The 14,384-nt window shown below is 46.8% G+C and overlaps 1 protein-coding gene across 7 annotated transcripts in view; it reads right to left on the bottom strand.

Moving 5' to 3' along the window:
• The window catches only part of SMARCA2 (SWI/SNF related, matrix associated, actin dependent regulator of chromatin, subfamily a, member 2), a 180,738-nt gene extending 167,102 nt beyond the window's left edge, over nt 1-13,636 (bottom strand). For 3 of the 7 annotated variants that reach the window (XM_025281572.3, XM_006044465.4, XM_025281571.3), the window contains exons 1-2: nt 11,095-11,363; nt 48-308 (exon numbers count right to left, since the gene is read on the bottom strand). In XM_025281572.3, coding sequence (XP_025137357.1) covers nt 48-272 — 225 coding nt within the window. In that variant the 5' untranslated portion in view covers nt 273-308; nt 11,095-11,363. Of the gene's footprint in view, nt 1-47; nt 309-11,094; nt 11,368-11,684; nt 12,186-13,482 lie in introns of those variants that run through there. The other 4 variants (XM_025281569.3, XM_025281570.3, XM_025281567.3 and 1 more) reach the window with 4 other exon arrangements.
• Nucleotides 13,637-14,384: the final 748 nt, after the last annotated feature.

Below are 14,384 nucleotides of genomic sequence, written 5' to 3' on the forward strand. Positions count from 1 at the left end.
GCCATCCATGACTCAGAAGACAAGACTGGGAAGGGGAATGAACTCACCTTGTGCATCTGATGCATGCCTTCCTGAGGGAAGTCAGCAGACCCCATCGACGGCATAGGGTGTGAGACACTAGGAGGCCCCGGACTTGGCCCCATCATACTGTGGACGGAACCAGGGGATGGTCCAGGTCCCGGACTGGGCCCAAGAATGGGTCCAGGAGAGGGTCCCGGCCCTGGCGAAGGCCCCGGGTGGGGCATCGCGCCAGGGTCTGTGGGTGTGGACATCTACTTCTCCTGTCTCTGCCAGTCGGTACAGTGATACTGAGTTGGAAAGAAGAAAAGAGAAAGGGATGTTTTAAACATGATATTAAGATCAGAATAAAACAGTTGTTAGTATTTGGTGGTGCCATTTCTGTAACAAACATCAAACAGAACTCCCCTGTTTGGTCCAGATGCTTCAGAGGGCGTGATATCCATATCCATATCCATCTGCCCTCCTCTTTATGAAGACCACTTGTTTAAAAGAAAAAACAACTCTAAATGATTCTCCAGAAAGATATAAATCATCTAAGATGCAAAAAAAAAAAAAAAAGACTCACTGGAGAAACTAAAATTTAACACATAAGCAGAATTATAAACAATCTTGAAATTTATTACTGAAGTCAACAGATGCTCTCCATTACTTGGGCACCTTACAAGTCATTAACCACCACCTCCCCCCCCCACCCCAAAGCCGTTAAAATATAAAATTCCTAAAGACATACCCAACCAAGAACCACTTGCATAAGTCAATGGGCATTCAAACTTCTCAGAGAATTCTAGATAGTCAAAAGGGGGGAAAAGTACAATTCCATAAATTGAGAATGAAAGGGAATTGCCAACCATGGGAAAAGCAGAGGTTATGGGAGTTGGACAAATATGGCTTCAAACATCCACGTATACAATTACACAGGGAGGCTAAAATGCAGTAGTACACGTAAAACCACAGCTCTGCATCGGGCACAACAAGCAGTTACTCTTACTAAGCATTACTCCCCACCCCTGCCACCTCCACTGCAGCAGAAATGAACAGGAGGGACAGGCTAAGATGTGGTCCTCCCACCAGTTAATGGGTACAAGACCACATGTACAGTTGAGGCCAGAGATTCATCCCAGCCCTCTGTGGGGTCCAAGAGTCACAAGAGAAGTTGTCTACGACTCCTTGATTTCCACACGTTGATGAGGTGTGGAAATTTTGGTTCTCCAGCAAAGCAATATACCATCTCCTATGCGCCAAGACTTCCTGGCATCCCCAGTGGGGAACTGCCTCATGGGGTGGGTATGATTGACTCTTGGATATAAGCCAAAATGACTAAATAAGCTATTTTCTGAATTCTGATGTCTCCATGATCCAGAATGACTCCAGGACAGTCATGATGACTTATTATGTCACCTGGGGCACACACCTGTATGCACAAAATTCTGATGCCGAACTCACAAAATCCTAAATGGATTTGTGTGCCCACTGACAAGTAGAAGGGTTGAAATTAGACCATAGGGGCTTGGTCACCCACAGCAGGGTTCTGTCCACAGAGAAATGAAAGGTTAGAGGGAAAACTAACACACACACACACATTACTTCCATTCTTAGCTAACTACCGTCACCTCTAGAAGAATCTCTAGAATGTGAGGGCCATGAGGGCAAGGACTTGCTCTTCCTTGCTCCTGTTTCCCCAGCACATCCAACCAGTGTGGAGTAAAACAAAAAAACAAAAAAACAAAACAAAACTGAATGAACTGTAGACAAAACTGCATGGACAAACTATTAATAGAGTCAATTATTAAAAAATAAAAAATTAGGAGAGCAATCAGTGCTCAAGGTATGCTCAAACAAAGAAATCTTAACAGAGGAGGCAAGGATCTGGGCCAATCTGATAAATGAATTAGGGCTAAAACAGGAAGCGATGAAAGGCTGCTTTGGAATGATTTCGAGCAAGGGATCACTCAAACTGTTTTGCTGATACAAGAGGGGACTAAGAGAACCCAGTTCAAGTGGTTTCTAAAACAACAGGGAAGCCTGGATGGTGAATTATAGCCTTGAATTCACTAGAGAGCCAAATGTTATTATTTTTTCTTTGTGATTAACAAAGCAGGCAGAAGTAACCTTTTTTTTGGCATTCCACCCCCTCACATACACACACACACACGTACCGACACACACATGTTCAGTCAGCATTTTAAATTTAGGAAGCTGACGTCAATTCAGGGGTACTCCAAGTTTAAATGTTCTTTCATGTATATCAGCAAACTAATAAACCCCTTTATTTTTTAGTGAATAAAAGGAAATTGCTTACTTCCTGTTATGGTTTACCTTGAAACTGGCTTCAGTGGCTATGATGGTAAGATACCACAAGTTTGAACAATGAAGATACAAATGCTCAGTCAGCCTGGTAGTTCCACTTTTCATGTTTTATATTTTAATATCTAACGATTTTCTGCATATATAATGATTTTCACCTGGGAATCTCACAGAAGGTTGTAATGAATGGTATACAGTCCCATAAAAACACTCCTCATTTTTTGTTATAGGAAACTACCAAAAACTTCTTAGGGGAAAACACAGGAGACAGGAAGTAGCAAAGTATGGGTATATAGAGGAATGTTAACATGTCGCATGGGAAACTTTTTCTTAAGTCGAGAATCTTTAGAAGCATGCCCTTAATGCGTGTGTCCATGAAATAGCATAGATGAGCACACACACAAGAAATTAGCTCAGAGGAACAGCATAGTCTAACAAATGAGCAATGCTCCTCATGCCGCCCAGCTAAGGGATCTGGACTGCGCAACTTGACTGTGACTCTCTGGCTTCTGACTGGGACCCCAGAGACTTTGGGTTCCTGTCTGCCAATCTCAGGGCCGCTACCAACCCTCAGGGTCCCGGGCAAAGCGCCTTTCTTCTGGGGCTTCTCAGTTTCCTCGGAGCTTGGAATTGGAGCATCTTAAGGCTCCCTGCATCTGCCAATCCATGACTTGCAGCATCTCCTGATTCCTCCAATCTTGTGTGTGGGGGCACTCATCAGTGACCCTCCCAGCAGGACCTGGGATGCATGCTGTCTCACCATCCCCCAAAGATGCATCCAAAGAAGAGCACCTTTCAGAGATGAGGGCGCCGTCCGGGCCTCCTTTTCCTTCCTTGTTGTTTCTGATGGCAACTTCATTGTACAGCTCCAAGACCTAATCAGACTTTCTCATAGCGTAAAACAACTTGGGGGTGTAGATTACAAAGAGGGGCGAGTCTTGAGCAGAGGTGCAGGTCATGACTAAGTCCTCGTGGTTAAGGTTGAAAGTCCAGGACTGGTCAAGCCATCTTCTCCCTCACCCATCCTCCTGCCCCCTCTGCCCAGCAATCCAAAGCCTTTTCTTCTTTCTTCCAAGCACTGATGAAGTGAGGTAGATGGGGTGATGATGGTGGGGTTGGGGGCAGGATGGATGGGGGAGAGGCTATAGCTCTGGTCACCTTGATGGGGCAGGAGCTCTTGGTCTCTCCACAAAGTTAACACTCAAAATCTATTTTTATCTGGTGTTGGAGGGGCAGGGGGTGAGTTTTACACAGTCACCAAAAAGAACGACCTGTTCCATAATTACATGGCCAACATAATGAAGAAGATGTGTGTGTGTGAGGAGGTAAAACAGACAGGGCCGAACACTGAACACTGGCATTGCCAGCCCCACCCCCGCCTCCATCCTCCCTGCAACGCTTCCCTCTACCTCACACCAGCACTCCCTGAGGGCCAGGCCGCTGTGTTCTTAGCCAAGAATTTTTCAGCAGTACACCCTGTCTTTTTTCGTTCTGACCCTGCCTTTACAACCGTGGAGTGTGTGCTTTTAAAAATAAAAGTTGTTGGTGCTTCCCACAACTCCAACCACCGCAGACATCTTCCCTCTGCCCGAACCTCCTTCCTCTCCCCTTTGCAGAAAGCCCGAAAGCCCCTGGGCACACCCATCTGCATATTAAAAGGAGTTCAACTTCATGGAATTTTAAGGGTCACCAGTCCAACCAAGACAACCAGTGACAAAACTTGTACCTTTGTGGTTTACTCCAATCAGCTGAAAGACCCCTATGCCTGCAGTAATACTTAACAACACAGCCCTATGGGCTGAATCATTTTAGTGACTTGACTTGAGGATACATCTTGTTATGTCCCCGTTTAAAAGAGGAGAGCACAAAGGGACCACAGAGCTTGCCCAAAGTCACATCTCTGGGCGACTTGATCTCTTGACTCCGGGCCCATTACCAAGTCAGGGCAACATCAGGCAAGCCAGGCCGTCCACCAGCGGGCAGCGCTGTCACTCAGGTTGGCCAAATGCGCAGGGTGCAGAAACAAAGATGGAAAGGTGTTGCAACGGGATTAGGGTGTGGCTGTGATCATATGTTAATGTAGAAGGGACAGAGAAGTGAAGAAAAGCCCTTGAGGGAATATGAGGCACAGACAACGTTATGAACTTAAGAGGATGGTGATATTTAATCAAAGAACCAGAAGATCTGTTTTACTGATCTATTCTCAAATGTCCTGACTCTTTCCCTGGGCACAAGGGATGAAGGATGTACAAGAATGACCAGATGGCTTACCCCAAGGCTCGGCAATTCTGATGGGGAAACAAGACTTATCCATGTATAGCAGTGAGAAAAAAACAAACAAACAAATATGCAAGCTTCTGCAAGACCAGAAGGGGTTGAGCTGGAGGGTCCATTGCAGTCACAGGCAGAATAGAGGACTTATATCTCAGAGGGCAGAGGCAAGAGAAGGGAATTAAGGGAGGCTTCATGGATAAGGTGGTGTTTCAGTGAGGGCTTGAAGTAGATAATAAACATGTGTTTACGAGAAACTGTGGTTTTCTAGTCACAGAAAAAGTTTGGGGAAACAGAGCCACCTTGACTAGACAATGCTTCTTAAATAACTGTTTGCCAAACACAATAAGGAAGCGTGGGGGAACGTGGGCTCTCCAGCAGACCTTTATCACCGCTGTGTTTACAGAAAGACACAGGGGCAAGGGCCAAAGGCGGAATATTAGAAATAAAAGTTAGGCCCAGTTCACTACCTTAAAAATCACTCTTTTAAAAGTTTTTTGGCTGTTACAGAGAATGATAAGGCTCAGGAGAGAGTTAAGATAAGAGTTCTTTTTATGTCTGTTTGCTGATTCAGACCATCTCCCCCGACCCTGAAGGATTTCTTGTTTTCTCTGTAGCTTTCTCTCCAAATGAATTGATAATCCTCCCACAAGAAGTAACAACTTCCCTGGAGCTGGAACACAAGTGCTGCTGTTCTTGATGGGTGAGCAGAGAGCCGGTAAAAATAGCGAGGAAGATAAAAGAAATAAACCGACCTGAAGTTTCGTTTTTAGAGGCCAAGGCTCTCTGGATAGGTGGTGAAATATCCCCAAAGCCCTCGTGCTTCTTGGCCTGAGACATGCAACTTTAAACAGTGCATGATATGATTTGTGCCACAGATAAAAACCACACTGGGCTTACAGTGAGTATTCTACGTGGCTGGCCCGAAACTCTAAAGAAGCTCGGAAAACAGCTTTCTCCATTCAATGTCAGTTTACCGTTCAAAGTTGAGGAGGTTTTAAAAAGTGGTTGGGTGAAAAGTGTGCTGCGTTTTCTGGGCTTCTGTGAACTCCTCATCGTTGAGTCAAGGGGACAAATTAGGATGTGAGCTGCCACCCTTACTTGGAATAAAAAGCCCTGGGACTGTCCTTGCCCAGAGTCAGACCTGGCAAGGGCCTCGAGGCAGATCCGCGCAGGACAAGAGAGAACAACCAACTTCAAGGGCTAATTACAGCCCCATGAGCCCCGGGCGCTGCCTCAACAAGAGCTGGGCTCTTGACTCTACCACCCTGGACATACCATGAGCTGCCTTCTCAGAAGCATCTACCTGTGATGCAATTTGATGATCTCTTCGGTGAGGGCAGCCAATGTTTCCACAAAGGAAAGATTATTTTAAGCAGGGTGTTTACAAGAAAACTCAAAGTACTAGAAGCCCCTCAACAACAAAGCCCTCTGGTAGACAGCACCTGTCTAACCCCCAAACTTGTGTTCACAGGTAATCACAGATAACTATCACTTCTCAAATTTAGCTCAACCCAAACTGCTAGGCAACTGGTCAGAAACCAAACAGACAAACCAATGAGCTAGTAGCAAAGCGTGACACTCCTGAAATCTAATTTGTGTATACACACACCCATCCTTCCTAGGTTCTGTTAGGCCTCTTTGCAAGGCAACCTAATCTGGGATGCCGATAACAATCAATGATAGCCACTTCCTTCTCTGTTAGCTAAGATAATTTTATTTATATGCTAAACACGTATATATTTTAAAAACTTCTTCTGGTTGACATGGTGTATGCTGACTGAGCAGTAAAACTTGACCATTATATGCTGAATGAAACGGTTATGTGATAGACTAGCTTTGATATGCCCAACTTTCACAGCAGCAACAAAAATTCAAGCACAAACCCTTCAAGTTCATTGCAGTTAAAATGAATAATGGTCATTTACAGTGTTAATAATTAATGCTATTAAAAAATAAATCACAGAGTAGTTTATTTGACCCCTGAATTTCAAATTCTCTTTTACAAAACTGGTGTAACAGCAGCCAGCTACAACCTCAATTTTGATATGAAGCAAATAAAATATTCCATATGAAGACACTTTGTGAGCTATCATGGAAAAATGTACATCATCACGCAGATCCTTCTAAAGGCTTCAATTTCCAACCTCGACTTGCATTCACAATCTGCTAGATAGCTCTACTTTTTGTTCATGAATTCCAATGCTCCAAACTTCTGAGAGAAGACTCCAACCCATGCTGGATAAAAAATTCATGCTTTCCCCTGGAAAGCAAGTCTTTCTACCTTTTCCAACTTTATCTTTTGAAAATTCTTCTAACTGGAACCTCTTGCTCTGGGCAAGCAGGTCAAAACTGGTACACTGATCTTCTCACAGTTTTTTTTAGGCTCGGTGCCTGTGATCTCAGGACTTTCTTCCGATCTCAGATGATCAGCTCCCAGGGCCCTCACCCCTGGCCTGCTCTGGCCACAATCTTACCCCATCATGAAGAATATCTGCCCTGTGGACTCAAGAGAGCTCACCCAGATCTCTCCCTGTATCACGCGATCAGTGTGGTTTACAATTCACTATGCATACGTGTTCAGGCACGTTCTTTAAAAGACATAAATTCTCAATTGCAGATCATTCATTTTTTATGGAATTATATACTTCACTTAAATAGCATTTTAGTACATGCAGGAATACAGCGCAACAGAAAACTGCCAAACAACTGCAAATATTTGCAATGTTATTACTTGCCCAGCTTTCCTCATGGACATTCAAGTTTCAAGTTCAATGACTTAACTCCTGGTAGTATGATAAACACTGGACAATACAGTCTCAAGTAGATAAAGAAATATACAGTTATCCTAAGGAAGAAAACACAATCCTAACATAAACTGATATAGAATTTTCCCTGGACTTCTGTTCACCTGTAAAATAACATACCCCAATGCTTTCTGGTCAGAGGTTTTTTTTCTATTTTTAAGTAATTTTAATCCCCCAATTCTGAATTCAGTTTAAACAAAATGACAAAAGGAGAGGGGACTTATTATTTAACAGTTTTTAAACCTCAAATTTATTTCAACTTCTATCAACTTCATTCATCGATCTACAAAAGGGTCACCCCATATTTAAACTAGGTCAGTTTCTAAAACATTTTTAAAATATTAGTGCTTGCAGAGTAGTAAATGATATATAGGTGGAAGACTGATGCTTACACACCTAACACTACATAGAATACTGTGTTATTTTTAAAGGTATAAAATTCTACAGGCATATTTTCTGATGATAACTGAATGTTCTGAAAGTCTCATATCTAATAAAACATCACAATTCACAGTAGGCTTCAGTTACATAATAATGTATAATGAAGTCCAGAAGGCCACCACTTATGTTAATATTTCAGTCAAAAATCCTGTATTTCATATCTAAAGCATCACTCTAAATGAATGAATTAATGACTTTTTCTCTCATAATTAAAATTAAATAATGTTTATAACCAACAGTCAAAAAATTCAGCTATGTAGCTCCTGAATTTCATCAGCTGTGCTATATGTTTTGCTAAGTATAAGTATTCAAGTATCTTTGACTGTATCTTTAAAATTTCTAATATATCTAAACATTTTCAAAGAAAAGGGCTATATTAATATGAAGGGGAAAAGTAAAAATAAACAGTAATAAAGTTGTAAAATTTTCCAAACCCTGGTTGCAAGATCCCACTTAACTTGGTGATAAATATCTTTTAGGCAAATAAATATGCTATGCTTCATAATGACTCTGGAAGAACTAAGTTCTAAGACTTCTATATTTGCTGGTATAGTCATGACTTTCTATGTAGAAAAAGTAAACACCCCAGGCCTTCCTAAATACTCTACCAAATAACTTACCACCACCTGTATTTTCTATTTTCACTACTCATAGAATGATCCATGACTTTATTAACTCGCTAGAGATTAAAGTTCCATAAACAAACACTTCCAAAGACGACAGAAAATTCAGCATCCTCTATTGTTCAAAACCACCTACAGAATATGTTTAAGAAAAAGGAGCAATCATTCTTTTATAGAAAAAAATGGACAGGAAAAAAATCAGAACCAGCTCCCGAAAGATGGCTTTTCACATTAGGGAAATTTTTTCATCTGTTCACCAGAAATACTGCAGAAGAGAAAAGTGACTCATTTATATAAAGTTTCTAAGGCCACTTGTGTTAAGCAACAAATTGTCCCTGACTTCTCTAAAATCATCCTGACCAGAAACAGTGAAAATCAAAACTTTTGGTGACTAAATCAGGTCTGACCTATCTCAGTATGCTACTGTAGGGAAACACTCCTTAGCATTATATTTGTGACAATTCATTTCTCATGGCACCATGTCAAGATGTCATAAACAGTGATTTATTATTTCTCTGGAGTATCAAAAAGCTGCTGACCTAGGAGAGTTTGACAAAGGCCTTGTTTACAAAGGAAGACTTCTAAAGGAAAAAAAAAAACAAAACTCAACATGAAAACACTGGAGGATGGCACCACTTCTATAATATATGAAAGTCTTCTCTTTCATGGTCTTGTTTCAACACATAATAAGCCCTTAAAATGAAATGTCAAAATAGTACAGGAATATAAAGGGTACCACAATGATCTCTGAGAAAAGCATGAGATGTGCTTTTATGTTATCTTAAACTTCATCAAAGAAAAAAGTTTTAAATAATTATTTCTTTGCCAAAGTGTTCCTTTCTAGTTATAGCGCCAGAAATATTTTAAACAGAATCCAAACATTAACAGTATAACATAAGCAAAGGCATTTTTGTTTTTTTGTGGTTTTTTTTGGTCAGTTCCAAGCCTCAGGTGTTGGTCAAAGCACTTTTTAAGAAACTTGACGAGAAATGCTCAAAAACCACTTAAAAAAACCGAACAAAAGAAAAGATCTAAGGCTGCTTTGAACACACTCTGGTGGTGAATATTTTCTGTGAAACCCCACAGAGCAGCTAGTCCCTGAATTGGGATGTAACTGATGTCACTCAGGAGAAAAAAGCTTCATGGAAGGAGGCACCTTCTCACCTCTGCCAATTTTTTAAGGGTTCAGATACCCCAAACTCCTCTGATTTATTTTACAATGTTCTTCACCTGACTTGTCTCTTTAATGCCCCTAACAAGGTAGAGGAGAGGCTGTATACAGGTTTGCTTTTCTACTTCAAGTCACATCCATAAATATCTTATGTACCTAATGGTATCTCCAAATCTCTTCCCACCAGCAAACATTCAAGTTGTTAGGGAGCTTTAATAAAAAAAAAAAAAAACGTCTAGGAGAATAAAAGGACAATTAGATTCCTAAAAGAGAAAAGTGTGTTTTATTTGCATAACAATTCACCAACTTGGATCCAAACCTGCCACACCTCTTAACAATTCACCAGGAAGCTAGAGGTAAGCTAGAAGCCTAGCACATCTATTATAGGCAAACAAGCCTGGAGCAGTGGTCTTGCAAATAAAATAATACTGAAACATTTGAATGTGCGAAGTATATACACACAACCAACGCTGGGCATGGCTTTTGTTTCAGTACAGTTCTCAGAGGTTTCTGAGTCTTACTTAACACGCTTAGATAGAATTTTTCTTCCATTCAGTAACGAAAACAACAATCTTTCTGTGCCTACAAGCATTCTCTTCCAACAAGCATGGCACATCCAGGTGTAAATTAAAAAGTCCTTTAAAATGGAAGTTGAAATTTTAACTCTGCTACTGATGCTACAGAGACGTTAAAAATAACCACTCAGTGCAGTAGACAAACGTGTATCCTTGATGCCTTCCTTATGCTCTAACATCACACACAGTTAGGAACACAGTCTGCATAATAACCAGGAGATTAAGGATAGCACCTCTCAATAATATACTGACCCAAGTCGCTTTACTTTTTCAAATGCACCAAGCTCCATTAGGTTGAGAACGGAAAGAAGAAAAAGGAAGGGGGGGGGGGGGTGGACCTTGCAAAACTCTCCCAAAAGTTATATAAACAAAGGAGGGGAGAAGCCCAGTATGGGCTTTGCACCCGTGTGCTACTAAAATTACATAACACCCGCTGCAGACATTAAAGAAGGAATGGATTCTGCACAACACCCCCATCCCCCTCGACTCCCATGCCTGCCTTCTGCTCTTCAAAAACCCAAACGCCTGGCAGGACCAAGCGGACGACTTTGAATATTTAATTTCTGGAGTAAATCCGGCGAAAGCTGGAGGCACGTTTAGGCCTGAAGTTTGAATGTGCAACAGCCCCGGGGCAGAGCGACTCCACTCTCCGGACCCGAAGGAGAAAGAACTGACAAGGGACAGCAGCCAGCAAGGCCTTCTTCCCCTCGCAGTGCCTCCCGCTGGAAAGTTTTCCACGCGATCGATCGGAGGGCCGGGAGCCGGCTTCTCCCGCCCGCCTGACTTTGCAAGAAAGCCTGACCGGGAGACCGGAGGGGGCCGGGAGGGAAAAAACTGGAAAGCTCCGCACCCGGCGGGCTGCGGCGGCTCAGGCTCCTTACCTGGGGGACACGAAACAAAAAGAGGCGCGGGGCTCGCCTAGCCTGCTGTGGCGGCCCTGCCGGCGGCCGGAGCGGGTCTCCCCGCCCAAGCCCTAGGCCGGCGCTGTAGCCCGCGGCCCGGCCCCCGCAGCCGCTGCCGCTTCCTCCCTCGCGCGCGTCATGTCACGGCGATCAAACATGTCTGTGTGCGCTTCGCTGCTGTGACTTCCTGATTCTCCGCTGCTCGCGCGCGCACACTCACAGCCACACGCACACGCCACCCCCACCACTCCTCCACCACCAAACCTCGCCTTGTCCTCCCGCGGCTCCCGGGCAGGGCACGAGCAGAAGCAGCTGCCCGCGCCGCTGCTCGCGACGCACCGGCCCCAGCGCGCACAACACACACTCACACTCACGCGCAGACACACTCGCTCCGGCCCCGAGGGCGCCGAGACGTGAGCTGCGGGAGCTCGCCGCCCCCTCCCACCCTCCCTCCTTCCTTAGTCTCCCTGCCAAACTTTTTTTTTCCTGCCTGATCCACGTCCAACTTCCCTCCACCCGCCACCCCCACCACCCCCCCCTACCAGCAGTCCGGCCAGCCCCGGGCTCACCAGGATCGGCTGCAAACTGCAACCAGGATAAAAATAATAATGCAATCCAGGCGGTGGAGGCGGAGGCGAGTGCGCAGACACTGGCGGGAGGCAATTTCCCCGCGTGTGCCGGAAACCGGTCCAAGTGTCGGGACCCAGGAGCGGTTGTCCCCCTGGAGCCCGCACTGCTGCGCCCCGCCCCGCGCGGTGCAACTGCGCCCAGGCTGCGAGGCCTGGTGCAGGGCACCCAGGGCGCCCCACTTGGTGTGCGCCCGCAGACGGAGGGTGACTACGGGCTGGAGCGCCGGACTGGTTATTTGGGGAAGTGCATCGCGACACCTTTGCAGATGGCATGGCCGTGTTTTGCAACGCAACCGGGAGGAGGGAACACGGCGAGATGGAGGGGGAAGCAGAGGAGGGAGTAAGCCAGGTTGGGATGGGAATAAAGCAAACTCGAAAGCAGGGAACAAGAAGGAAGCGGTGCGTGTCATCTCTGGGGGCAGGCTCCCTCCCGGTCTCCCCGCCTCCTGCCCTCACCAGCCTCCCCATTCGCCCCCCACCCCCTACCCCGCGCCAGCCCTTCCCTTCTACAGCGAACGCCACAGCACAGGGTGTGCGCGGGTCCTGTTTGTGACAGTCAGGCAGAGAGGATTATCCGGATCATGGCCTCCCCGGCCCGCAGCCACCGTGACTCTCCCGGGCCCGGGAGCTCCCCTAGCATCCGGATGATCGCCGGCGACCCACGCCCGAGGTTCCGGAAGCCCAAGCTAGGGAAAGATGAAGAGCAAAAGAAAACAAACCCGAGAAGGCGGAGGGCAGGATAACAGCCCAATGAGCACCTCCGACCTCCTTCTTCAGGACCTCCTCCCTCCTTTCCTCCCTCCCAGCAGTGTGGCCGGGGCTGGACACCCCGAACTTCAACACCCGAGCCCGCGCGGCCACCAGGTACCAGGGGCAGGGTCGTCCGCAGTGCCCCGGGTGCAGACCCCCGGCAGCCCCTTTGCCTAAAGGCCTGCCTACGGGTCAGCGTACCCATCCCTGCTCGCAAAGTGGAGGTGACGCCTCCGATCCCGCACGCAGCGGCCCCGCGGCGGTGGCTGCCACCGCCTCGGCGAGCCAGCTCCGGCTTCTCCCACCGCGACCAGCTCTTGTCTCCGCACCCGGAGCCCTTTAAACAAGTCCTGGGGAAGCTGGTGGCAGCCGCTTTCGTTGGCGCCCAGCCGTCAGCCCGGGCTCCTCGCCCTCTCCTCCCGCTCTCCTTCCAACTCTTCCCGGGAGGACTGCTCTAGTAGAACCGTAGCGTTTCCATACTCTTCTCGGTCCTCCTGCCACCTCCTCCCCCCAACCCGTTTTTAAGGGAATGAGGGGATTGCAACCTTGCCGAGTGTGCGTGTGTGTGTGTGTGTTGCAACCTTCGTTGGCAGCGCATCACTGATTGCCTACCTAGGGTCAAGGCTGTGGTTTGTTGGGATTTTCCTCCCCTTGCCTCCTTGAAGTAGTAATTATTACTATTATTATTAGAACAGCAAGCTTCGGATGAAACTTTCGCGTTTCTTCCACTGCCGCCCAGGAGCTGTCGTTAAGAGCATTCCACCTGAGGCCCGCGGGGTAGGAGGCGGGCTTTTTTTGTTGTTGTTGCTGCGGCGGTTGGCCCGCCTGTTTGTTTTGGTCTCCGTGCATGCACAATAAATAATAATTAGGTTAATAATGAATAATCCCCGGCGAAGGCGGCGCGGTGCCGGAGGGGTTTGTGCGGCGGCTGCAGCCCGGAGGCCGGAGGGAGGGGAAAGAGGAGAAAGGAGTTGTAAGTTATATTTACCTTGCTCGCGAGGAGTGTGCTGGCTGAATCTCTTCCCTCTCTGAGTCACCCAGAGTACAGAAACAGAGGGAGAGAGGACTAGATTATGAATATGACTTCATTGATGACAGCCATCCCCTCCTCTTCCTAAACTCCGGCTCCGCCCCGCGTCCCACCCTCACCGCCTCCGCGGGCGCCGGAAGACGCGCCGCAGTTGGTCCAGCGAGCCGCTCCTCCCTGCCCGCCCGGGCGCGGGTTGGCGGGAAGCGCCTGTCACTCGCCCGGCTCGGCGACTCCCGGAGCTCTGGGAGGGAGGAGGGGGAGGTGTGCAAGAATGTGGATCGAGACAGCTCTACAGTATGCGTGGATCTGTGTGTGTCTGCAAGGCGCCGGCTCCCTGGCCGTGTTTGTGCCTGGAGCAGAAAAACTGCGCAGGACGCTGAAAGCCCCAAGCCCTGATGGAGGGAGTTGGGCGCCCGTTATCCTTCCCCGTCAGTCTTCCGGGGCCCCTGCCGGCCTCCTCACGGGAGGCTGAGAAGCGGAGGAGGCTAAGTGAAAGGGAGGGCAGCCGTAGTAATAGCGCGTAGTAGTTTAGGGGTATGGGAAGAAGGTGCTGGAATTTCACTGTGCCTCTGCCTGCCAGAGCGAGCCTGCGGAGGTAAAGGGAGGGGACGGGGGGAAGGCTCCAAGTGGCACCCAAGCTGTTTGTAGCACAGTGTTGACCATGAAAAAAAAAAAAAAAAAAAAAACAGACATCGACGTGCTGCCCGAAACTTTTTCTCCCCCACCCCGCCCCCCACCCAAGGCTGTAATTATAAATCTGTTCCTTTTCTCCCCCGTAAAAAGGAAGGAGGGCACAAAGAACATTCCTGCCAAATCTGTCTCTTTTCTAAAGGACTGCAAGCTTCCAAATGCCAATGAGG

This window comes from Bubalus bubalis, chromosome 3 (genome assembly GCF_019923935.1).
Source record: "Bubalus bubalis isolate 160015118507 breed Murrah chromosome 3, NDDB_SH_1, whole genome shotgun sequence".
In the NCBI taxonomy this organism is placed as follows: domain Eukaryota; kingdom Metazoa; phylum Chordata; class Mammalia; order Artiodactyla; family Bovidae; genus Bubalus; species Bubalus bubalis.